The 24,535-nt window shown below is 39.4% G+C and overlaps 2 protein-coding genes, 2 long non-coding RNA genes and 1 pseudogene across 5 annotated transcripts in view; 2 read left to right on the plus strand and 3 right to left on the minus strand.

Moving 5' to 3' along the window:
- LOC128780582 (uncharacterized) overlaps positions 1–1,972 on the minus strand; it is a 46,691-nt gene extending 44,719 nt beyond the window's left edge. Inside the window, exon 1 of the long non-coding RNA XR_008426499.2 lies at positions 1,849–1,972. This is a non-coding gene — a long non-coding RNA (uncharacterized lncRNA). The remainder of the gene's footprint in view (positions 1–1,848) is intronic.
- Positions 1,955–6,216, plus strand: LOC112318638 (tubulin alpha-1A chain). The gene is made up of 4 exons (XM_024575875.3): positions 1,955–2,095; positions 4,146–4,368; positions 4,500–4,648; positions 5,026–6,216. Exons 1-4 carry the CDS (start codon positions 2,093–2,095, stop codon positions 6,004–6,006), a joined length of 1,356 nt encoding a protein of 451 aa, XP_024431643.1. The 5' UTR covers positions 1,955–2,092; the 3' UTR covers positions 6,007–6,216.
- The window catches only part of LOC112318639 (tubulin alpha-1B chain), a 33,099-nt gene continuing 10,604 nt past the window's right edge, over positions 2,041–24,535 (plus strand). Inside the window, exon 1 of the mRNA XM_053921535.2 lies at positions 2,041–2,095. Coding sequence (XP_053777510.1) covers positions 2,093–2,095 — 3 coding nt within the window. The 5' untranslated portion in view covers positions 2,041–2,092. The remainder of the gene's footprint in view (positions 2,096–24,535) is intronic.
- Positions 2,565–24,535, minus strand: part of LOC139440802 (uncharacterized) — a 28,988-nt gene continuing 7,017 nt past the window's right edge. The window contains exons 2-3 of one of the 2 annotated variants that reach the window (XR_011651029.1): positions 10,305–10,375; positions 2,565–3,016 (exon numbers count right to left, since the gene is read on the minus strand). This is a non-coding gene — a long non-coding RNA (uncharacterized lncRNA). Of the gene's footprint in view, positions 3,017–9,061; positions 9,762–10,304; positions 10,376–24,535 lie in introns of those variants that run through there. The other variant, XR_011651030.1, reaches the window with a different exon arrangement.
- On the minus strand, positions 12,321–12,924 carry LOC112318590 (large ribosomal subunit protein eL15-like; annotated as a pseudogene).

Consider the following 24,535-nt stretch of genomic DNA (forward strand, 5'->3'; position numbering starts at 1 on the left):
TTGCATGAACCCTCCTCTTTTTTTAAAATTTAATTCTCAGTGTAAATTGCATAAAGAATTGAGACTATTGGACATATTTCCTTTACATTGTAAAGAAAATAAAATTCAAGACTGTGCCTCTCATTGCCAAAAGATTTGTACACTTTACCATGGTCCAGTAGTGTCTAATTTATTTCATTATTAAAACTTTGAAAGAAGTATTTTCAATGAGCTACTTAATTAATCCTTATACTTCCCTAGGCATTTAATTCTTATTTTTGTTAAAAGTACTTCTGAGTTTAGAAAGAAGCATTCAAGTTGTCCTTAATTTTCCTGTCTCTTTACTGAAACATACAAACTTATTTTTTCTAGGAAATATACAAGAAGTAGATAAAATAATTTGTATGTTGGGTTTTTCACCCCTAGGGAAGACTATTGAAGCAAATTTGAAAAAGTAAAGCAGAGCTATGCAGAGCAGGCTAGTAAATTCCATGGCCATGGGCCACCGTTGTAACACCACAACCTGTAGCAACTGTCTCACGTCCCTCCCTCCCATACCCTGCTTTGCCTGCTAGCCCAGCACGAATGAATGGGCTCTGCAGAGCACTGTAAATGGTGCTGCAAACCCTAAAAATAAGTCACTGAAAACTGAAGGGAAAATACAAAGTTTCAACTTCGTGGCCATTACAAACCTCTTTACCTCTGAAATTTCATTAGTAGTGTCAGGAAGTACCCAGTCCAGAGCCTTATTCTCCATAGCTTATCTTTGTTGATAATGGAGCCTTTCTAAGCAGCAGCAACAACAAAAAAATGTTACTGCAATCCATTTCTTAGGGAGTGAAAGCAAAGCCTTTTTGTTCCAAGTGGCAATTGAGCAACCACCAGTCTCTAGTTGAATAGCAACGGTGTGAGGCTGGCTACAATTCCCACAGTTGCCTCTCACAGATATACCAAATTCACATGGGATACATAAAAAAGAAATGCAATTATTGAGCTAACCTCACACAGTTGTCTCTGGATGGAGGCAACATTACAAAATGATCTTTTTATGCTACACAGCTCTCCTTTTTTTATTTGGTATCGCAGTTATTTTTCTCATTCCAGAAATCAGAACGGTGCAGAATATAACTGCATACACAGGCAGTACTAGCTTCTGAATGGAATTCTTTCTCCTTGCATTTTTTCAGTTCTTTATCAGGAAAGATAATTCACTTTAAGGAACAATACACTACATAAACCATATTGCATAGACTTCTGGTAAAGGAATATTTCCTGTAAACTAACTACAGTATGTTCATTATATCTTAATTATTGCCACATTTGAACCATTTGTGTGCTTCCATATTTAGCATGGTTATTCTTTCCATCTTTCATTTTTGTTTAGCTATTTGGGGGAAGGCTGCAAAAGATCTGAAAATAAGTTACTTGAACCTGAGAAACCTTGTTGGATGGCTGTTATTGAACCTTTAATTTTTTTTTTTTATGGCACATTTACCCAAGCTATTTTAAGCATCATTCCCATTGTCTCTCCTACTTTATTTTTAAAGCAATTAGAGATGTTGAATCCTTACCGAATGTGGTCGAGTTCACTATACTTTGACGGAGAAATTTGGAGTAATTTTCCATTAATCTCAACACAAATTCTGCTATTAAGTGTTGGTAAAACCTTACATTGGTGGTTTTAACTGTAGTTTGACGTTTAAGCAACATAAACTCATCCAACCCCAGTTCTCTTTCTTTCCTTTTGCGCCCCTTCCCTAGCCCCACCCCATCATGGATGCTCGGCTGACTGTTTTTTCTCGGTCTCTTTGTCTGAAGGATGCAAACAGTCTATGGATGCTAGGGAAAAGGGGGTGGAGGAAAGATTACCTCATCTCATGTCGTTTGCACCAATCACAACTCTCCTGTCGTGGCTTCTCTGGGCAGATTGAGGGGTCTGGACCAACAGGAAAAGGCCCCAGCCCATCCCCATGGTGACTGAGTTGTATATAGGGAGTTGCATCCGCCCATATGCCGCAGGTTCTCTTACATCGACCGCCTAAGAGTCGCGCTGTAAGAAGCAACAACTTTTCTTCCTCTCCGCCATCCGCTCGGCAGCCGCAAAGCAGCAACCATGGTAAGAATCGGTTTTCTCTAGCTCTTTGAGGCCGTTGGGTGGGGTCAGTGTCCCAGGGTCTACTTGGAAAATCTGAAACCCTTTTCCCTTTACAACTTCTTTGGTGAAGGCAGCCTTACGCTTTGTTAGCGTGGTTAAGCTTCGTCTGTCCCAAATCCTGGAGTTGGCCGCCACCGCAGTGCGGGGTGCAGGAGCCCAGCAAGAACTGCGCCCAGGGCGCGGCAGGACCTTGGGGAAGAACAAAGGCGGCGTGGAAGGGCTTTTTGTTACCCGAGCCTTTCAGAGCCGCAAGCAGCCCAGCAGTTGGTGAAGAAAGGGTCTGGGGCAAGGGGAAACGGTCGTGAGTTCTCCCGCTTAGCCCTCGTGTCTGTGCAAACCGTGTTCGTGTGGCTCGAAGAGGCCCTCTTCCTCCTCGAGTGTTTCCCCAGACAAGGAGAAGAGGAGTCGCCCCAAAAGACGAGGGGTCGGTGGGTATAGCTGGGAGGAGTGGGGGTGGGAAGGACGGGGACAAAGCAGAGCCTTGGGTTAGCAGGGGAGGAAAAAGAAGTTTTCCTCGCTGCTTCTTTGGCATTTTAGAAAGATACCGTATATTAACGGGGAAAAGTGGTTAGTTTCTGTTGCAGCCGGCCGTAGCCGGCGTCAGGGCGGCGCTGGGGCGGAGTTGTTTGTTTCTGGCTTCTCTGGCCTTGGAGCCACTGGGCGGGGTTCGCTCTTGCTAAACCTCTTCTGTCAGAAGAAGACCTTTAATAAGTCTCATAATTGCGGGACTGTAGGCGTTAAAAGGTTTTTCATTCACATCTAAAACGTAGACGAAATATTTTTTTCTTGGGGAGCAAAATCACAATTCACTTGACAAGCCCTTTAAAGTCTTGCCTGGGGCTATCCCTACGTGACTGACTCGACTGCATCTGTCTGGGTCGCCTGTGCCGAGAGACAGAGAGAAAGACCACTGTGTGAGCCAGGGTACCCCAGTCAATGTTCAGGACCCAGGGAAACGCCCTTCCCTCCCCACCCCCATGTGTCTGTGAATCAGTGAAGAGACAATGACAGACAATGGAAATTGTAGCCATAAAGATCATAGAGGAGAAAATATCTACTGAATATGATGAGTATGAACATTCTGTGGTGGGTAGAAAAATCTCAGAATGCAAATAGGTATTATTTGTTGTTTTAAATAAATATTTCATTATCCTTTCACTGGGCTTTTATTCGTTGTTTCATAGCTTCTCATGTGGTATTTGTTTCTAATTTAGGAACTGTTGTTTTAAAGATACTCATAATTTTTCCAGTTTCTTAACAGTGGAGAAGATTCTGGAGAAACTTAAAAAAAAAAAAAGAAATTGCTGCAGACAAAGAAGAATTATACTGTGTCCAGCTGTCTTTTGTTCTCATGCATCTTCATTAATTCATTTCAATTTAGGCATATGGTCCCAGCCTGGCTCAGAGGAGGAAAACTGGCAGAATGGCACAATGAGATCATGTAGGCAGTTTCTGGAAATAGAGCTTGCTCTGTTAAATAATGTAGCAGACAGTACAGGCTAGCACCAGGCACAGCAAATGCGGCAATGCAGGAGTTAGCCCTTGCTGAGCTTCCAACCCTTAAATACAGATGGATTCTGCAGATAGACTGCAGAAGGGTGTGGCTTCTGGCCTCAGCTGCAGTACAGATGTCCATGTTGAAATACCAAATCTTATTTTAGAAGAAACTCATCTTTATTTAAAGGGGAAGCATTCCAATTAATTAATTATTGAATTTAACTTTATAAAATCTGTGCTTTGAATATTTTTAAAATGTGAAAAACCTATTCAAGCATGCCTGTGACAATGGGCTTGGGAAGACATGCTGAACAGTGCAACGTATTCAGGCCACACCCCTCTGCAGCATTTGTACCAGGTGCTTTTCTTTAATCATTTCTATCATGTTAGGGATATGACCTCAGGTGAATTTGAAGAATATCTGTATATTACTAAAAATATTTTAGATAACTACTCAAAATTCAAAATGCTAACACAACCTAATTTTACAATTTTTCGCATTTCCTTCCAACAGCGCGAGTGCATCTCCATCCACGTGGGCCAGGCTGGTGTCCAGATCGGCAATGCCTGCTGGGAGCTCTACTGCCTGGAACATGGCATCCAGCCCGATGGCCAGATGCCAAGTGACAAGACCATTGGCGGGGGAGATGACTCCTTCAACACCTTCTTCAGTGAGACGGGTGCTGGCAAGCACGTGCCCAGGGCAGTGTTTGTAGACCTGGAACCCACAGTCATTGGTGAGTTGCCCTCAATAACCCAAGTGAGATCCCAGGGGTCTGGGACAGGAGGTGTGTCCTGGGGCCTCTGTTGATGCCTGGGCTTGTGAGGATTGTTAGTGACAGGTGGCCGCTTTGTTTCCCTCCTCCAGATGAAGTTCGCACTGGTACCTACCGCCAGCTCTTCCACCCTGAGCAGCTGATCACAGGCAAGGAAGATGCTGCCAATAACTATGCCCGTGGACACTACACCATTGGCAAGGAGATCATTGACCTTGTCCTGGACCGGATTCGGAAACTGGTAGATACTACATTTGAGTATACATATTTATGTGAACCAATGTCACCCCAGTAGATTCAATTTTAAAAAAGATGCTAAAATGTACATGAGTTAAAATAATGAATACAATCATCAATAAGTAAATATTTAAATGGGTTGAGGGGGTTCCGTTGCAAATTTAGGGGAGAGGCCAAACTATAGCATTCATTCTTTGGTGCATGCCAGATGTGGGACACACTGCTCGCTTTGTTCACTGGAATTCTCAAGTTATGGGACTATTTTGCTACTCGTCATGCTTACATCAATCTCATGTTCGTGATTTAAAGAAATAGAAATTCTAAGTATGAAAATGCATCCTGGCATTAAAGAATTACATTTTCTTTTTGCTTTCCCTACAGGCTGACCAGTGCACGGGCCTTCAGGGCTTCTTGGTTTTCCACAGCTTTGGTGGGGGAACTGGTTCCGGGTTCACCTCCCTGCTGATGGAGCGCCTCTCTGTCGATTATGGCAAGAAGTCCAAGCTGGAGTTCTCCATTTACCCAGCCCCCCAGGTTTCCACAGCTGTGGTGGAGCCCTACAACTCCATCCTCACCACCCACACCACCCTGGAGCACTCTGATTGTGCCTTCATGGTTGACAACGAGGCCATCTATGACATCTGTCGTAGAAACCTCGATATTGAGCGCCCAACCTATACTAACCTGAATAGGTTGATAGGTCAGATTGTGTCCTCCATCACTGCTTCCCTCAGGTTTGATGGAGCCCTGAATGTCGATCTGACCGAATTCCAGACCAACCTGGTGCCCTATCCCCGCATCCACTTCCCTCTGGCCACATACGCCCCTGTCATCTCTGCTGAGAAAGCCTACCATGAACAGCTTTCTGTAGCAGAGATCACCAATGCGTGCTTTGAGCCAGCAAACCAGATGGTGAAATGTGACCCTCGCCACGGTAAATACATGGCCTGCTGCCTGTTGTACCGTGGTGACGTGGTTCCCAAAGATGTCAATGCTGCCATTGCCACCATCAAGACCAAGCGTACCATCCAGTTTGTGGACTGGTGCCCCACTGGCTTCAAAGTTGGCATTAATTACCAGCCTCCCACTGTGGTGCCTGGTGGAGACTTGGCCAAAGTACAGCGAGCTGTGTGCATGCTGAGCAACACCACAGCTATTGCTGAGGCCTGGGCTCGCCTGGACCACAAGTTTGACCTGATGTACGCCAAGCGTGCCTTTGTCCACTGGTACGTGGGTGAGGGCATGGAGGAAGGAGAGTTTTCTGAGGCCCGTGAGGACATGGCTGCCCTGGAGAAGGATTATGAGGAGGTTGGTGTGGATTCTGTTGAAGGAGAGGGTGAGGAAGAAGGAGAGGAATACTAAAGTTAAAATGTCACAACGGTGCTGCTTTTACAGGGAAGCTTATTCTGTTTTAAACATTGAAAAGTTGTGGTCTGATCGGTTAATTTGTATGTAGCAGTGTATACTCATATACAATTACTGGCCTGTGCTTTAAAACATGATGCTTTGTTACAGACCCAACCAGTTCATTTCTCTGATGGGTTTGAATAAAGTATTCCCTGTCTTAAATGAGTTCAGACTTGTTTGTGTTTTCTCTTTGGCTGTCTCTAAATTTTTATGTATTTAGTACATTGAGTAGAAAGGATAACTATTGACTGTGGTATATACATATATTATGAAGTTAGTATTTTAAAATATCTTGGTACATTATAAAACTTATAAAATATATATCTAAATATTATTAGATAACATCCATGCTATTAAGTTTTGACTCCATTATAATAGTTACTTAAAATACTAGTACTTTAGAGTTGATAATTTGCTAATAATACACAGCCAATGGTCTCACTGGCTGCTGAGTATTCCGAATGCATTATCGGGTCTTAAAAGCTTATTTTCATACCCCCTCTTCTTGGCACCCATCTAGTGTCATCGTGCTCCCTCTGTCAGGGCTTCTCAAAACAAGTCTCTCTCCAAGCAGTTGCCCCCTATGCTAGATCTAGTTTTTTCCAAATTTATTTTCAGCTGAATGTGACAAGGGGAAATTCAGATAAACTTATTCACTCTAATATGTTAGTTGTATGTGTGAATTTTAACTCTCCAAAGATGGTGTTACTTTAATATGGGCCAATCACCTCAATGAACAAAACTAATAGTGGAATTGCAGGCATCGGCACCAACACGGTAAGAGAAACAGTTTGAGCCAAATGGTTTCTTCAACAATAGAGTTTCACCTGCTAGTCCAACTGACCAAAGGGTTAAGAATCCAAGGATAACAAATTGTCTTGTGCTTTCAAGTTACCTTGTCCTGGTAAAATATCCAGTGGTGATTTTTTTTTTTTAGTATCAGTTGCCTATTTAATCTATCTATCTTTGACACTACCAACCAAGGGGTGAATAGTATTGTAGTTACTAAAATATTGAGTTTAATGTAAGTTAATGGAAATACAGTCATGTGCCACATAATATTTTAGTGAGTGACAGACTGCATATAAGACTGGTTCCATAATACAATGAAGCTGAAAAATTCCTATCACCCAGTGATGAAGCCATTGTAACATCCTAACACATCACATTACATGCTTGTAGTGATGCTGGTATAAACCATTTAGATGCCAATTACATAAAAGTATAGCACAGTACATAATACTTGATAATAACCATGTTACTGGTTTATGTACTTACTATATTTTTTATCATTATTTTAGAGTATACACTTTGTACTTAAAAAAGAAAGCTTGTTGTAAAACAGTATATTGTGTTACACCAGCAGCAGCTTCATATGTTTTTACTGCATCTCTCGATTGACTAATTTTCTGTTGTGCTTGATTTAATCTTGGTTGTTTTGTAGAGTAACGTGGCTTGTAGTCTGCAAGCAACATAGCTTAGTTGTGTAGTAGACTGTACCATCTAGTTTTGTGTAAGTACATTCTGTGGTGTTCACACACATCGACATAATTGTCTAACAAAGCATTTCTCAATGCATCCTGTTTGAATGACTAGTGCAATGAATGAATGTAAAATAAAAAATAAGCCGAGATTAACTAAAAGCCAATCTAATACTGCTCAGCAGTCTTAAGCAAATAGATCTGATTAACAAAAAAAAGTCCTCATTCAGATAAAAAGCAATGGAAACTAGATCAAATGTAAGTTTTTAATGTACATTCCCAGAAACTAGTAAAGTATAAGGCATATGGTAGGTATACAATGATTATTGGTTGATGAATAAAATGTAGGATAAGAGAGATACAATATAAAATCAAAGGGAAAAAAACTGATCCTAATTTTTATTTATTTTACTTAAAGATTTATTTATTTATTTATAGACAGAGGGGAAGAGAGGCAGAGGCAGAGAAACATCAATGTGTGGTTGCCTCTCACACATCCCTATTGGGGACCTGGCCTGCAACCCAGACACATGTCCTGACTGGGAATTGAACCGGTGACCCTGTGGTTTGCAGGCTGGTGCTTGACCCACTGAGCCACACCAGCCAGGGCTGATCCTAATTCTTAAAAGACACATTGTATAGCTTTGTCCACTGACAAGGCCTAGGACCACTTTAGCAATGAGTATTCCTAGCATTTAGATGGTAGTCTCTAAATACCATTTTCCACTAAAAGAAACTGGAATGTTTTAGAGAAGAGACCAGTTCCAAGCTTGAAGCAGGAAATACGTAAGTTCAGCCTCAATTTCTCATTCCAGAAAGCAAGGAAGATATAAAAAACTAAAGTCATAACAGGAGTAAGGTTGAAGGGGCTCTCACTGATGGTACAATGTGAGCATTGAAAACCATAGTAAGTGCAATAGATTGAACCATATAAAATATGTAAAATCGATGAGCTCATGATATTTTGTGTTAAACAAGGGAAAACAGTATGACAGCTACTTAAAAATATTAAATACAGAATCACCATATGACCCAGCAACTCCATTTCTTGAGTATATACCCAAAACAACTGAAATCAGGGAGTTGGACAGATATTTGTATATCCATGTTGTTAGCAGCATTATTCACAATAGCCAAAAAGCAAAAGCAACTCTAATGCCTATTAATGGATGAATGACTAAACCAAATGTCGTATATACATACAATGGAATATTATTCAGCCTTAAAAAAATTAAATTCTTCCCTGACTGGTGTGACTCGGTTGGCATTGTCCCCCAATGTGAAAAGTCGGGGTTTGATTCCAGTCACGGTACATGCCTAGATTGTGAGTTTGGTCCCTGATAGATGTTTCTCACATCCATGTTTTTCTCTCTCTCTCTCTCTCTCTCTCTCTCTCTCTCTCTCTCTCTCTCTCTCTCTTCCTCCCTCCTTCCCCACCCCTGACCTCTCTATTAAAAAAAAAAGTAAAAATTCTCACACATGCTACAACATGGATAAACTTTGAAAACATTAAGTTAGGTGAAAGAGGCCAAACAAAAGAACCAGTGTTGCCTGATTCTACTTATATGAGGTACCTAGAATAATCAAAGTCATTGAGACAGAAAGAATAGTGGTTACCAGGGACTGTGGGTAACGATATAATGAGAAGTTACTGTTTAACAGATTCAGTTTGGAATGATGAAAAAGTTCTAGAGAGAGTGGTGATTGTTGCAAAACAATGCAAGTGTACTTAAGGATACTGAACTATACACTTAAAAAGGGTTAAAGTGGTACATTTTTAAAAAAGATTTTATTTATTTTTAGACAGAAGGAAAGGGAAAAAGAGAGGGAAAGAAACATCAATGTGTGGTAGCTTCTTGCACGTTCCCTACTGGGGACCTGGCCCGCAACCCAGGCATATGCCCTGACTGGGAATTGAACCGGCAACACTTTGGTTCACAGGCCCGTCACTCACACCAGTCAGGGCAAATTTTATGTTATGTATATTTTGCCACAATTTCAAAAACAAGTAAGCACTGAAAGCATAAGTCAAGAACTAAAAAAAAATGTTTACAGTGGTACCTTAGTACTCATTAATTCATTCCAGAACTGGTGACCAGTGCCCAAATGACAAGTGCCAAACGATGAAGCATTTTATTTTATCATGTGGGGTGGTGTCATGACTCACACAAGTTCTAGCAAGCGTGATGAGTCCTGAGCAAGCACCAAGAGATGAATCGTTTTTTTTTCCTGTCAAAGTGAGACAAGTACAGGGTTTGACTAGTTCTGAAGCCAACGAGTACCAAGGTATGACTCTACCTTTTAGAGCAAACACAGTCTACCAAACTTTGAATATATTTGTTATATCATTTTACTATAGAAACATGTAACTGTATTACAAAATTGTAATAAATAATTAAAGTAGAAAAATATCTCTAAAAATTCAGCAAAATGAAACAAATGAATCTAACCAAGTATCAAGTTAGCGACTTAAGTACAGAGTGGGGAATTATTTCACTTGACTTTAAAACACAGTGATTTGATTGTATATTCCTAGAGAAATATATTCTAATAAAAAATGCTAAAAATAATAAATGTTTCAGTAATAATATTGCTAGTAATAATATTAGTATAGTTATTTAAAAACGATATCAGATTAAATAAAATAATTCATTAATTTTATTAGCATACAAAACCTTAAAAGTTATATTACATATATTCAAGAAAGTGATGAATTTTAAGTGGAGATACTGGAAAAATTCCAAATCAAAATTCTAGAGAAGAAAAATATACCTGAGGCCCTGGCCAGGTAACTCTGTTGGTTAGAGCACTGTCCCCATCTTCCAAGGTTGCAGGTTCCATTCCTGGTCAGGGTGCACACAAGATCAACCAATGAATGCATAAATAAGTGAAACAACAAATTGATGTCTGTTGCACCCTCTCTCTCTCTCTCTCTCAAATCAATCAATAAATAGAAAATTTTAAAAGAATTGCAGCCCTGACTGGTGTAGGTCAGTTGGTTGGGCGTCGTCCTATAAACCAAAAAGGTGCTAGTTCCCCTCCCTGTCAGGGCACATGCCTGGGTTGGGGGCCAGGCCCCTGGATGGAGCCTGTGAGAAGCAACCACTCAATGTTTCTCTCACACACCAATGTTTCTTACCCTCTCTTTCTCTCTCCCTTCCTCTCCCTCTACAAATAAATAAATAAATAAAATTTTAAAATATAAAAGAATTGTACAAGGTTAAAACACTTAGTTTTATTTACATATATTTCATGTAAATTTATTTTACTTTTTATTTAATTGTAGTAAACTACACATAGCATAAAATTTACCATCTTAACCATTTTTTAAGTGTACTGTTCAGTAGTGTGAAGTGCTTCCAAATGGTTGTGCAACCAATCTCTAGAACTCTTTTAATCTCATCTTGAAAAACTAAAACACTATACCTGTTAAACAACTCCTATTCCCTGTTGAAGCAAGACTGTTCCATGACATGATGCTGCTGGACCCTCGAGCTAGATGTGGACCAGAACAGAGATTGCTTCCTGTAAATTCTCTCAGAGACTGTCGGATCCATCCCTTCCCTATGCCCCAGGGCACGGAACAGGCTTTTGCCCTGCCCTAGGCAAGCAGGTAAGGTGTTTTCTCCTTATCTGGATTGGGTCACAAACCAGTACCCCTCTCCATCCTGGCCTGTTCTATATAATTCTTTAGTGCCTGCCACGTGGCTGCACTTCACACACACCTCATATGTAAGTTCCCTTAATAAATTTTTGATGCAATGCTGGAGTTGTCAGCATTACATCAAGGTACTCAATTGTCTTTGGTCTTTTCCTGCCCTCTGCTTATGGTGGCAGATTTTCAGGCTTACCCCAGGGTCTGTGTCTATGAATTCCCCCCTCCTCCTAGTCTCTGGAAACCTCCATTATACTTTCTTTCTTTTCTTTTTAAGATTTTATTTATTTACTTTTAGAGAGGGAGAGAGAGAGAGAAACACCAATGTGTGGTTGCCTCTCACGTGGCCCCCACTGGGGACCTGGCCCACAATCCAGGCATGTGCCCTGACTGAGAATCGAACCGGCGACCCCTTGGTTCCCAGGCCATGCTCAATCCACTGTGCTATGCCAGCCAGGGCTCCATTATACTTTCTGTCTCTATGAATTGACTATGCTAGATACCTCAAATGATATAATCAGGCAGTATTTATCTTTTTGTAAATAGCTTATTTCACTTAGTATAATATCAAGGTTCATCCATGTTTAGCATGTGTCAGAAATTCCTTCCTTTTTAAGGCTGAATAATATTCCATTGTATATACAGCATAGTTCATATGGAAAGTAGTACAATAGTTAATAAATAATAATACAAGAATAAACTCTGTGCTTTGCATACTCATAGCCATAAATCTACTTTTGCCCTACCCTGTATATACCACGTTTGTTTGTGGACATTATGGTTGCTTCCACCTTTTGGCTATTGTGAATAATACTGTTATAGCCCTGACCGGTGCTGGTTCCATTCCAGGTCAGGGCATGTGCCTGGGTTGCAGGTTCAGTCCCTGGTCGGGGCACATACGAGAGGCAACCAATTGATGTTTCTCTCTCACATTTGTTTCTCTCTCTCTTTTTCTCCCTCCCTCTAAAAATAAGTAAGTAAAATCCTTTAAAAAATGCTGTTATAAATATGGGTATACAAATATCTCTTCCAGATCCTGCTTTCAATTCTTTTGGGATATACCCAGAAGTGGAATTGTGAGATCACATGGTAATTCTATGTTTAATTTTTTTTTGACTGACCTAAATTGTTTATTAGGTAAGAATTTTACAAACATTACTTATATTAGCAGTAATGGGGAGCTGGAAAGTATTATGCCTTCTCCAAACTGCATAGTAAGAATCACCAATACTGTGGGGGAACTTGTGTCGTTTCCAAGGTCATAGCTCTTGGGGCCCACAGATGTCAGCCCTGGCATCTCCCCAGGCTTGTGGACTAGTCTGGTGATCCAGCAGGTGTCATGATTCCTTCTGATAGCTGTATGGAATGGATCCATGAGGATAACCTCAAAGAATTTGTATGTGGAATCTTCACCAACCCAGAGAGAATTCAGGATTCAGAGCCCCAAGTGGCGCCCAGCTCACTCCTTGGCAACAGATGAGGCTTGAGGCTTGCCATATGTCACAACCTAGGAACAGGGCAATTACAGCCACCACAGCACACATGCACATGATATATGACCTAACTTTGCTTGGCCTTGTATCCTAGCCTATGTATTTATCAGGCCAGGTGGGGGCAGTGGGCCCTGTGGAGCACAGAGAGCTGGCAGTAATGCCAGCAGTGTACCCTGAGAAGGAAGGACATTACTTCAGACTGCTTCTTCCTCCATAGCTCCCAGATGTACTTGTAAGCACCCATCTTGGCTTACATGATGGCTGCGGCCAAACGGAAATGAAGAGCCTTTCTTCTATGTTTAATTTTGATGAGGAACTGCCATAGTGTTTTCCATAGAGGCTGCAGCAATTTAAATTCCTGCCAACACTGTACACGGTTTCTACTTTTTCCATATTCTAGGCAACACTTGTTATTTTGTTTTGTTTTTTTGATAGTAGCCATTTTAATGTGTGAGGTGGTATCTTGTGGTTTTAATTTACATTCCCCTAATTATTAGTGATGTTGAGTATCTTTTAATGGGTTTTTTTAAATGTGCTCTTTGGCCATTTGGATAGCTTCTTTGGAGAAATGTCTGTTCAAGCCCTTTGCTCACTTTTTTTAGTATAACTTTTTAGCAAGGTATAATTGACATATTATAATTGTCATAATTGTCATATTATAATTAACATAACACTATATTAGTTTCAAGTGTACAACGTAATGATTCAAGACATGTATATATTGCTAAATGGTCACCACAATAAGTCTAGTTAGGATCCACCACCATTCACAGTTACAATTTTTTTTTCTTGTAATGAGAACTTTTAAGATTTACTGTTTTAGCAACTTTCAAATACGCAATACAATGATACTAACTATAGTAACCATGCTATAGATTATATCCCCATGACTTATTTATTTTATAACTGAAAATTTGTACCTTTTGACCCCTTCATTCATTTTGGCCTCCCCCCCCCCCCCCCGCCCACCTCACTTCTGCCTCTGGCAACCACTAATGTGTTCTCTGTATCTATCATTTGCTCTCTTTTAAGTTGGGTTGTTAAGGTTAGGGTTAGGGTTAGAAAAATAAAAAATAAAATAAATTGGGTTGTTAATATTAAAACATTTTTATCACACTATTTAATCTATGAGGTTTTAAGAACCTTAAGATAACTAAAATATAAAAAATAAAAAACTGACAGCACGCCCTGGCTGGGCAGCTCAGTTGGTCAGAGAATTGTCCTGATACGCCAAGGTTGCCAGTTTGCTGCCCAGTCAGGGCACATACAAGAATCAACCAGTGGGCTTCAGACCTTCCTAAATCCCCTCAAACAACAAACAGCAGAGCCCAGACCCCATACGTCTCGCTGAGTGGCCCCAGGCCCGGCAGTAACAGCAGCCATCTGCAGATTGATAAATAGCTTGTGCCAAGGGGCACCAGACAGAACACAGGTGGAGGCTGACCTTGGCCTGCACCACCTGGGAAACCCCAGAGTCTGCGCACCCAGCAGACAGTTATAAACCATGTCAGAGCACCACCCAACGACCTCCAAAAGCCATGGAGGGAGGTGGTAGCTGGCCAGGGGTCACAACCAGTCCTCCAAGTTGTGTGGACTAGGTAAATCCCCCCGATGACATGCTGACAGCAATCAAGACAACTATAAGAGGAGGGAGTACTCAGTCCATGCAGAGGGCGCACCTTGAGTACCCAGCCTGGGAGATAGGGGAGGCTGAGCCACTGGACCCTACAAGACCCTTATTACATTAGGCCATACAACCAAGACACAGATTCAAAGCAGCTCTACCTAATACATAGAAACAAACACAGGGAGGCTGCCAAAATGAGGAGACAAAGAAATATGTTCTTTCACTGATCCCTTCACCTTCTTTCAACTAGTCTCTATCTCCCCACTACCCTCTTACAGCTGTCAGTCTGTTCCATGTTTCTATGACACCAAAAGAATATTTTATCCTGAGACCATCATATATACTTTATAATTCTCCTGTGTGTATTAATTCCTTCCTATTAAAAAATAAAAATATAATAATAGAGGCTATGATGCTCATCTTATCCTTCTTTTTCTTTTTCATTATATTTTATTGATTATGCTATTACAGACTTTTCCCCCTTTGCCCCCCTCCACCCAGCACCCAACTTCCTCAGGCAATCCACCCACCATTTTTCATGGTCATGGGTCATGCATATTTCTTTGGCTACTCCATTTCCTATACTGTAGCTATTCTGTAACTACCTATTTGTAATGCTTAATCCCCTCACCTCCTCACCCATTCCCCCACAACCTCCTCTCATCTGGCAACCATCAAAAGGCTCTTCATATCCATGATTCTGTCTCTGTCTTGTTTGTTTTTTATTTATTTATTTTTTATTTCCCCCCATGGGTCCTTTATACATGTTCATTAAAAAGTGAACAGAAATAGGCAAAAATATTTTTTAATAATTATTTGATTGTAGTTCAATAGTTTGTTTTTAGATTCAATTGTTGATAGATATGTATTTTTGCCATTTTATTGTTCATAGTATTGATCTTCATTTTCTTAAATAAGTCCCTTTAACATTTCATGTAATAATGGTTTGATGATGATGAACTCCTTTAGTTTTTTTCTTATCTGGGAAGCCCTTTATCTGCCCTTCAATTCTAAATGATATCTTTGATGGGTAGAGCAATCTTGGCTGTAGGTCCCTGCTTTTCATGACTTTGAATATTTCTTGCCAGTCCCTTCTAGCCTGCAAAGTTTCTTTTGAGAAATCAGCTGACAGTCCTATGGGAACTCCCCTGTAGGTGATCTGCTTTTTTTCTCTTGCTGCTTTTAAGATTCTCTCTTTATCTTTAACCTTTGGCATTTTAACTACAATGTGTCTTGGAGTGGGCCTCTGCATCCACCTGGTTTGGGACTCAGTGTTTCCTGGACTTGCGTGTCTATTTCCTTCACAAAATAAGGGAAGTTTTCTTTCATTATTTTTTCAAATAGATTTCCAATGGATTGGAAAAATCTGTTGCTTCCAAGAGCAATAGATTTTCTTGCTCTTTCTCTTCTCCTGATACCCTCCCTCTATGATGCGAATGTTGGACCTCTTTAAGTTGTCACAGAGGCTGCTTATACTATCCTCATTTTTTTTTAAATTCTTTTTTCATCTTGTTGTTCTGTTTGGTTGTTCTTAGCTTCCTTATGTTCCAAATCATTGATTTGATTCTCAGCTTCATCCACTCTACTGTTGTTGCCCTGCAATTTTTCTTTATTTCAATTAGTGTATCCTTCGTTTCTGACTGGATCTTTTTATATTGTTGAGGTCCTCACTAAGTTCCTTGAGCATTTTATAACCAGTGTTCTGAGCTCTGTGTCTGACAGATTGCTTATCTCCATTTTGTTTAGTTCTTTTTCTGGAGTTTTGATATATTCTTTCATTTGGGCCATGTTTCTTTGTCTCTTCATTTTGGCAGCTTCCCTGTGTTTGTTTCTATGTATTAGGTAGAGCTGCTTTGACTGTGTGTCTTGGTAGTGAAGACTAAGGTAGTAAGTGTCCTATAGGGTCCAGTGGCATAGCCTCCCCTATCACCCAAGCTGGGTACTTGAGGTGCACCCTTCATGTGGGCTGGGTACATCTTCCTCTGGTAGTTGAGCTTTGGCTGCTCTTGACAGATCAATGGGAGGGATTTACCCAGGCCAGTCAGCTGCAAGGACTGGTTGTGACCACTGACCACCAACCTCCTCCCTCCATGGAGGATCAGCTGTGAAGGGGCAGTGTGGTGGTGCTCCAACATGGCCTAAGCTATCCACTGGGTGCACTGGGCCTGAGGTTTCCTGGGTGATGCAGTCCAAGGTCAGTCTTCACCTGTGTTTTTCCCTGGCCCCCCCTGCCTGAGCAATAAAGCAATCTGAGATGACTGCTATTTGTGCTGGGCTGGGAGACTCCCAGGCAAAACCAAGTTATGAATTTAGGCTGGCTGTTGGTAGTGCTGGGCCTAGGGCTCACTGAAGCCAGCTGTTGCTTATTTGAGAGGACTTAGAAAGTTGTGTAGCATAAGCCAAGACCAGCCATTCATATGGGAAAGCAGCTTGGGTGAGTCTGTAACTTGGGTGGGGCAGAGTCTCTGAGGATTTCCAAGGAGGGTCAAACAGTGTTAGCCAGGGTTGATGGAGCCTCAGATATGGCACCAGCTTGCTGGCTTTGTGGGGAGAGGGTTTAGAAAAGAGACAATGGCCTCTGCTCGCCTTGATGCCAGACACTTCAGTTTCTCCTTGTATACCATTGATGTCTTTCAAGCTGCTACCTGGGTGCTGGAGCTCAGAGGGAGTGAGTCTAAGTACGTGAGTCCATGTGTGGGTTCTTTAGGAGAAACTGCTTGGGGCTCCAGAATTTTCTTCCAGTGACTCAATCCCCACTGGGTTTTGCAGCCAGAAGTTGCAGAGACTTATCTTCTTGACACTGGAACCCTGGGCTGAGTGGCCTGGTGTGGGGCTGGGACTCTTCACTCCTGAGATATCCCTTCCGAATTTTTATCCACCACATGTGGGTGAGGGACCATCCTGTTCTGCATCTGCGCCCCTTCTACCAGTCTGGATGGATGTGGTTTCTTTAATTCCATAGTTGTCAGCTCGATATCTGATGGATCTGAGGGATGGTTGTTCTGTATTTTAGTTGTAATTTTGATGGGATTGTGAGAAGAGGAGAGCAATGTCTGCCTATGCCACCATCTTGACTGGAAGTTCTCCTATCCTTTTTTCTAGCTTTAATTGGAATGTAGCTTGAGACATATGTCTCATGTTTTTATCAATATATGAAAAGGATACACATTAATATAAGTGTTTCTATATTATTTATATATTTTAAGGATTTTTAACAGAATTGATGTAAAATTTTATTAAATGTCTTTTTAAAAAATATTTTATTTATTTATTTTTGGAGAAAGGGAGAGAGAGAGGGAGAGAAATATCAATGTGTGGTTGCCTCTCATGCACCCCCAACTGGTGACCTGGCCTGCAGCCCAACCACGTGCCCTGACTGGGAATCGATCTGGAGACTCTTCGGTTCGCAGCACGGCGTTCAATCCACTAAGCCACACCAGCAGCTAGGGCTATTAAATGTCTTTTCAGTAAAGTTTAGAGATTGGTGTTTTTCTCCTTCAACACATTATGATGACTTTTAAAGCTTTCCTAATGTTGAATCATCATTGCATTTCCAGAAAAAAACAAAAACTTGGTCAGAGTGATTATTTTCATAACATGCTGCCAGATTCTATTTGATATGTGAATTTTCAGTCCCACCAGTGGTGCATGTGAATATATGGCTGAGTCTTACATTATTTTTCAATATAGACAGTGGCATCATGCCAGAATACATTCCAGGAAAATAAAAGGTGACTCCACCAGAGTCTATATTGTACATTCCAGGTGAGTAGGCCTTTGATGATCTAGCTTAATTCAGAGAAAGAATTTAAAGGAAAAGATCAAAGGTAGATCATTCTTGATGACTAGAGGTGGGGAGAGCAGATACCCTTGTCTTTTTCCAATCTTAGAGAATGTTTAATATTTCACCGCCCAAGTAGAATGTTAGCTGTCAGTTTTTTATATTCTTTATCACAGTAAGTTTCCTTCTATTCCTAACGAGCTGAGAGGTTTTTTTAAAAAAATAAATGGATGTTGTATTTTGTCAAATTCTTTTTCTGCATGCACCTATTGAGATGATTATACGTTTTTTTCTTCCCTTTATTCTATTCATATGGTGAATTGGATTCATTGCCTTTTGAATATGAAACTAACTTTGCATTCCTGGGACAAACTACATACAGTTAGTTTTTATTTTAAAGCAGGAATTCCAAGCCCAGGGCTCTGGAAAGCTTAGGGTACTTTCTAGGTGATTTTCATGGATTGGTGAACTCGCTGATGTTGTAGGCAGAATTCTGTGTGAATTTGCTCATGACAGATTGTCTCCAAAGATAGCCACTAGCCATTTCTCTCATCTGTGTAGGTATCTGGTACTTTTCCCATCAAGAGGTGGAGTCTATTCCTCTCTCCTTAAATCTCATTTGGCCTTGTGATTTCTCTAATAGAATGTGACAAAGAGAATTTGTGTCAGATTGAGGTTAAGCCCTTAAGAAGCCTGGCAGCCTGTTTTCACTCAAAGAGATCATGTGAAAAAGAACCAGGGCACCCCACCCAACAGCCAGCACAAAGACCCCAGACGTGTGAGTGCAAATATCCTAGGCATTACAGCCCCAGCTGAGATCCCAGCTGAATGGAACTGCATGAGTGAACTAGATAACACCACATGGAACAAATGAACTGTCCTGAACCCAAGGAATCATGAGAATAAATAATCATTGTTTTAAGCCAGTAAATTTTAGGGTGGTTTGATACATACCAATAGATAACTAAAACAAGGCTTATACACACATGTGGAGAGACAACAGATATTTTCATCAGATTCTTCAAAATGATTAAAACTACTAGAGGAATGAAATCCTGAAATACATCAGGAAATACACAAGTGCCTCAACATATTATGAGGTTACATCAAGATAAATCAATCATTAAGTTGAAACTATCATTAAGTCTAAAATGCATTTACCCTGGCTGGTGTGGCTCAGTGGATTGAGTGCTGGCCTTCGAACCAAAAGGTTGCAGGTTCAATTTCCAGTCAGGACACATGCCTGGATTGTGGGCCAGGTCCCCATTTTAGGGGCGTTTGAGAGGCAGCCAATTGATGTATCTCTCGTACACTGATCTTTCTCTCCCTCTCTTTCTCCTTCCCTTCCCCTCTCTCTAAGAAGTAAATAAATAAAAATTTAAAAAATAAAAATAATAAAAACATCAGGATATTCCTTAATGATGCATTCTCTTAGTTTTATGTCTATTTATTTATTATTTTTCAAGTCTATTTATAGCTGATGCTAGCATGTTCTAGATGGCACTTGCTGATAGGAACCTCCCCAAATCATTATTTTATAACTTGCTTTGGTAATGAGTCAGGAAGCAGTTTCCTCCAAAGAACGCATTAAAGGTGATAAGCAAATGTCTCACCTGCAACCTTGAGCCTGAGCAATTCTCATTTTTGTTTTGCGTTTTTCTCTTTTTGTAAGGAGCAAAATATCTTAATTTTATCAAGAATGTATGATTTAGGCAATGTAATCTAATATCACCTACTTTAGGAATACTCCAATGTAGGTTACATTTTCTTCTAATGACCTCAAATCCTTACTAAGCATTTCATTTCTGGTACTGGCCACTCTCAACCCTTACATATACCCTCCTGTATCCCATTTGGTTCCTTTACCCAAAGCTTTAATTTCTACCAATAGTCCACTGGTACCTGTAAAAATAGTAGTTGATTACTTAAGATGTAATCTTTCCCTAAAGCATTGATATTTTATACAGGGAATTTTTAGGAACAAAATATTTGACTTTTAAAGGAATCATCAGGAAAACACAATTTCAAGCACTATCTAAGACAAAGCAAATGATATTTTGGATAGCTATTTTAAGTGTTTCCAGCCATTAAAACTGGAGTACACAGTAATAGACTAAAAGTCACTCTTCCTACTCCAAGGCAAACCCTGCCTCTTACACTTTACTTTTTGTTTTTGTTTCTAACATATTTATTGAACTGTAATTCACATATAAAATTCACCTATTTTAAAGTGTACCTATCAGGTGTTTAGTATAGTCACAGAGTTGTGCAACCATCATCATAATCAATTTAGACCACTTCATCACCCCCAAAAGAAACTCTAACCCAGGCAATCACTAGCCCTGTGCAATCACTAATGTTTTCTGTCTTAATGGATTTGCCTGTTCTGTACATGTCATGTAAATGGAATCATTCAATATGCAGCTTCTTTCACTTAACATATTTTCAAATTTCATCTATGTTGTATCATATATCAGTACTTCATTTCTTTTTATTGCCAAATAACATTCCATTGTATGAGCATACAATATTGTCTTTATCTATTAATCATTTCATGGACTTTAGAGTTGTTTCCATTTTTTGGCTATTATAAATAATTATCTGAAGGATAGAAGAATTTGCCACTCCAAAACATGCATCTTTAGATTATTTTGAACTGAAGGCAACTGAGAGGAAGCAGATAAAATAAAAAATAAAAAGCTCTCTGCCCTCCCCCTATTTGCCTCACAGCAGGATATAGATTTGTACACGTTAATCACTGACAACCTTAAACCCTTATCAGCCCAGAGACAATGCCAGAGGACTCCATATAGCAGACTTTACTGACTAGCCCTTACCTTCCATTAGTCCCCCCCATATATTTGCCTCCCTACAATCTGCCTCCCTTAGACACTCATGTCCTTTTCCTTTACCTTGTTACTTCTCTAAATATTTACTGTCCCTTAGCTAAAATGCTATTATATAAGCCCTAGTTTTTAACCTTCGAGTTACTATCCCTGAGTTTCTCCCATATATATGAGATATACATATTCATAAACTTCTATTTGTTTTTCTCCTGTTAATCTGTGTTTTGTTACAGAGCCCCAGCCAAGAACCTAGAAAGATAGAATGAAAAATATTTACATACACACTGTGGCAATGATCATTTGAAGATTTCATTTATTTATTCTTAGAGAGAGGGGAACTGAGGGAGGAAGAGAGGGAGAGAAACATCGATCTGTTGCCTCTGGTACATGCCCACACCCAGGGACCTGGCGTGCAACCCAGACATGTGCCCTGACCAGGAATCAAACCAGCAACCTTTCCACTTGTGGGATGATGCCAACCCACTGAGCCACACCAGCCAGGGTGGCAACGAACATTTGTATATCAGTTTTTGTGTGGCTATATGTTTTTTTTTTCTTTTGGGTATGTATTTAGAAGTGGAATTTCTGGATTATAGGGTAACTCTATGCTTAATATTTTATTAAACTGCCAAACTAATTTCCAAAGTGGTTATAGCATTTACATTCCTACTAGTAGTGTATGAGTTTGATTTTTTCCAAATTCTCACCAAGATTTGTTATTGCATGTTTTTTTGATAGTAGCCATCTAATGGGTGTGAAGTATTATTTTACTGGGGTTTTGATTTGCATTTCCATGATGGCTAATGATGTTGGGACCTCTTCATCTTCTTTGGAGAAGTGTGTATTTAGATTCTTTGCCCATTTTGAATTGGATTATTTCTCTTTTATTGTTGAGTTGTAAGAGTTCTTTATATGTTCCATATACAAGTATCTTATAATATTTATAATTTGTAAATATTTTCTCCCATTCTGTGGGTTTTCTTTTTACTTTCTTGACAGAGTCTTTTTAAGTACAGAAGTTTTAGTCCTGGCTGGTGTTGGCTCAGTGGATTGAGTGCCAGACTAAGAAGAGGTGGAAGGAGGGGTCGCAGGTTTGATTCCCAGTCAGGGCACATGCCTGGGTTGCAGGCCAGGTCCCCAGTTGAGTGTGTGCGAGAGGCAACCGATTGATGTATCTCTCACACACCGATGTTTCTCTCCCTTCCCCTATCTCTAAAAATAAATAAATAAAATCTTTTTAAAAATTGTGGATTCTTAAGTGCAGAAGTTTTAATTTTGAAAAGTCCAGTGTATCTATTTTTTTCCTTTTTTGCTTATACTTTGGGTGTCATAATTGAGAAGGCTTTGCCTAACCCAAGGTCATTAAAATTTACTTCTATATTTTCTTTCAAGAGTTTTAAAGTTTTATCTATTACATTAGGTCTATGATCTATTTTGAGTTAACTTTTATATATGTGTGAGAAAGGGATTCATTTTAGCCTTTTGAATACACATATCCAGTTGTCCCAGTACTATATGTTGAAAAGACTATTCTTTCCTCACTGATTTATCTTAGTATCCTTTTTAAAAAAATTAATTGACCATAACTGAAAGTTTATTTCTGGACTCTCAATTCTATTCCATTGATTATGTCTATCCTTATGCAGGAACCACAATCTTGATTACTGTAGCTTTGCAGAAAATTTTTAAATCAGAAAGCGAGAGTCTTCTAACTTTGTTCTTCTTTTTCATGGCTGCTGGCTATTCTAGGTCCCTTGAATTTTCATGTGAATTTTAGGATCAGTTTATTAATTTCTGCAGAAAAGCCAACTGGGGATTTTGATAGAAATTGTGTTGCAGCTGCGTATCAATTTGGCAAATATTGCCATCTTAACAATATCATCTTCCAATCCTTAAACATGAAATATCTTTCCATTTATTTACATCATCTGTAATTTCTTTCAACAATAATTTGTAGTTAGTCCATGATTTTAATTGCAATTATTTGAATTGTTAGGAAAAAAGTAGTAATTGTAATTCAGCTCTCTTGGTTCTTTTTCAAGATTTTGAAGAGAGATTTATTTGTTGTATGGAAACTCAACAGTTTTTGATCCTTGGTGAGTCCTCAATCAAATTAATTTTTTCATTTCAGGACTATCAAATCTCCCAAGAGAGTAAGCTAGGTTTCTTATTTTTGCTCAGTCTTAACTTCCTCAAAGATACATTACTGTGCTATACAACATATTCTCTATACTCATTAGGGATCCAATGTGCTTGTTATTTGTTCCCCTGGGATGGATTTTTACATCTGTGATAAAATGCAGGGGTTTTCCCCCCTTAGGTTTATAATTAAGTAAAACATCTTATTCTGCAGCTGCCATAGAAAATAGCATTAACACACCTTCTGTAGATCTTGCAGAAGTGGGGCAAGGTATGTTTCTAATTTGTTACAAAGAGAGAAAGTTAACTTTTTAAAAAATCCTTGCCAGAGGATATATCCACTATTCCAGAGAGTGAGGAGAGAGAGAGAGAGAGAGAGAGAGAGAGAGAGAGAGAGAGAGAGAGAGAAGGGGGGAAGAGAAGGGAGGGGAGGAGAGGGGGAGAGAGAGAGGGACATTGATTGTCCTGGTCCCTAGGTATGTGCTCTGACTGGAAATTGAACCCGTGACTTTTCTGTTTACTGAACAATGCTCCAACCAACTGAGTCACACTGGCCAGGGCAGGAGAGAGTTAACTTTAAAAGAATCCTTATTTAATATTCTGAACCTGAAGTTCTGCCAGATGGGAAATTTAAATGCAGCACAATTTTCTTCCTAATGTTGTATATAAATATAGAAGCAGATTATCTGCTTCTCCTACAGAATTATATGTTGGTTGGTTGGTTGAACATATGCCAACATTCTTCATAACTTACATGACTTCAGCTGTACATATTTTGTATCTCCCAGTTTATACTTTTTAGGAGTATTTAAGCTAATATAGTCAAAGATATACATTTCACTAATTAAAAAAAAACTTTCTTAGATAATTTCCCCTAAAAAAATGTACAGAACTAAACATTCTCTTCCATCACATATAAAATATATTGTTTTAAAATTTTATTAATGTTAATTTAATTTGAATGAGTACTTCAAAATTACTAGTTTCTCATCCATTTTAATATCTTGTCCTCCTTTCAAAAACACCAGAGTTAAAACCAGCATTCTTTATTACCAACCCAACATAACTGCTATTCTTTCTGAATTACTAAGGTCAATTGATATTTTTAGTTTTAAAAAAAATCCTTATTTATCATGCATAAATGAGTACAATTTACAAGTATACATAAGAATTAGTTTTTTTTTCTTTGTGCACTAAGACAATGTATTAATACTTTTTTTGAGAATTAGTTCTTGAACCCAGATTGTGCTAAAGATGAATCACTTTATAATATTTTCTGCGGGACCAAAGTGTTTATATTATAGGCAAGAAAAAGTGGTCCAAGGGCGACTAAATTAATTTAGAAAGCAAAAGAACAAAAATACTATAAAGTAAATCTAAACTCTAAAAATCTAGAAAATAATGTTATTTGACCTTTACATTTCTCACTGGGGAAACTTTCTATAGAACCATTTTCCGTACT

The sequence above is a fragment of the Desmodus rotundus genome, chromosome 3 (assembly GCF_022682495.2).
Source record: "Desmodus rotundus isolate HL8 chromosome 3, HLdesRot8A.1, whole genome shotgun sequence".
NCBI classification, from domain to species: domain Eukaryota; kingdom Metazoa; phylum Chordata; class Mammalia; order Chiroptera; family Phyllostomidae; genus Desmodus; species Desmodus rotundus.

What these genes read in the sequence shown, in the direction of transcription:
- LOC112318638 (XM_024575875.3), top strand. An exon ending in CCTGGAACCCACAGTCATTG is followed by an intron (nt 4,369 to 4,499) that starts GTGAGTTGCCCT and finishes TCCCTCCTCCAG; the next exon opens with ATGAAGTTCGCACTGGTACC. An exon ending in TGGACCGGATTCGGAAACTG is followed by an intron (nt 4,649 to 5,025) that starts GTAGATACTACA and finishes CTTTCCCTACAG; the next exon opens with GCTGACCAGTGCACGGGCCT.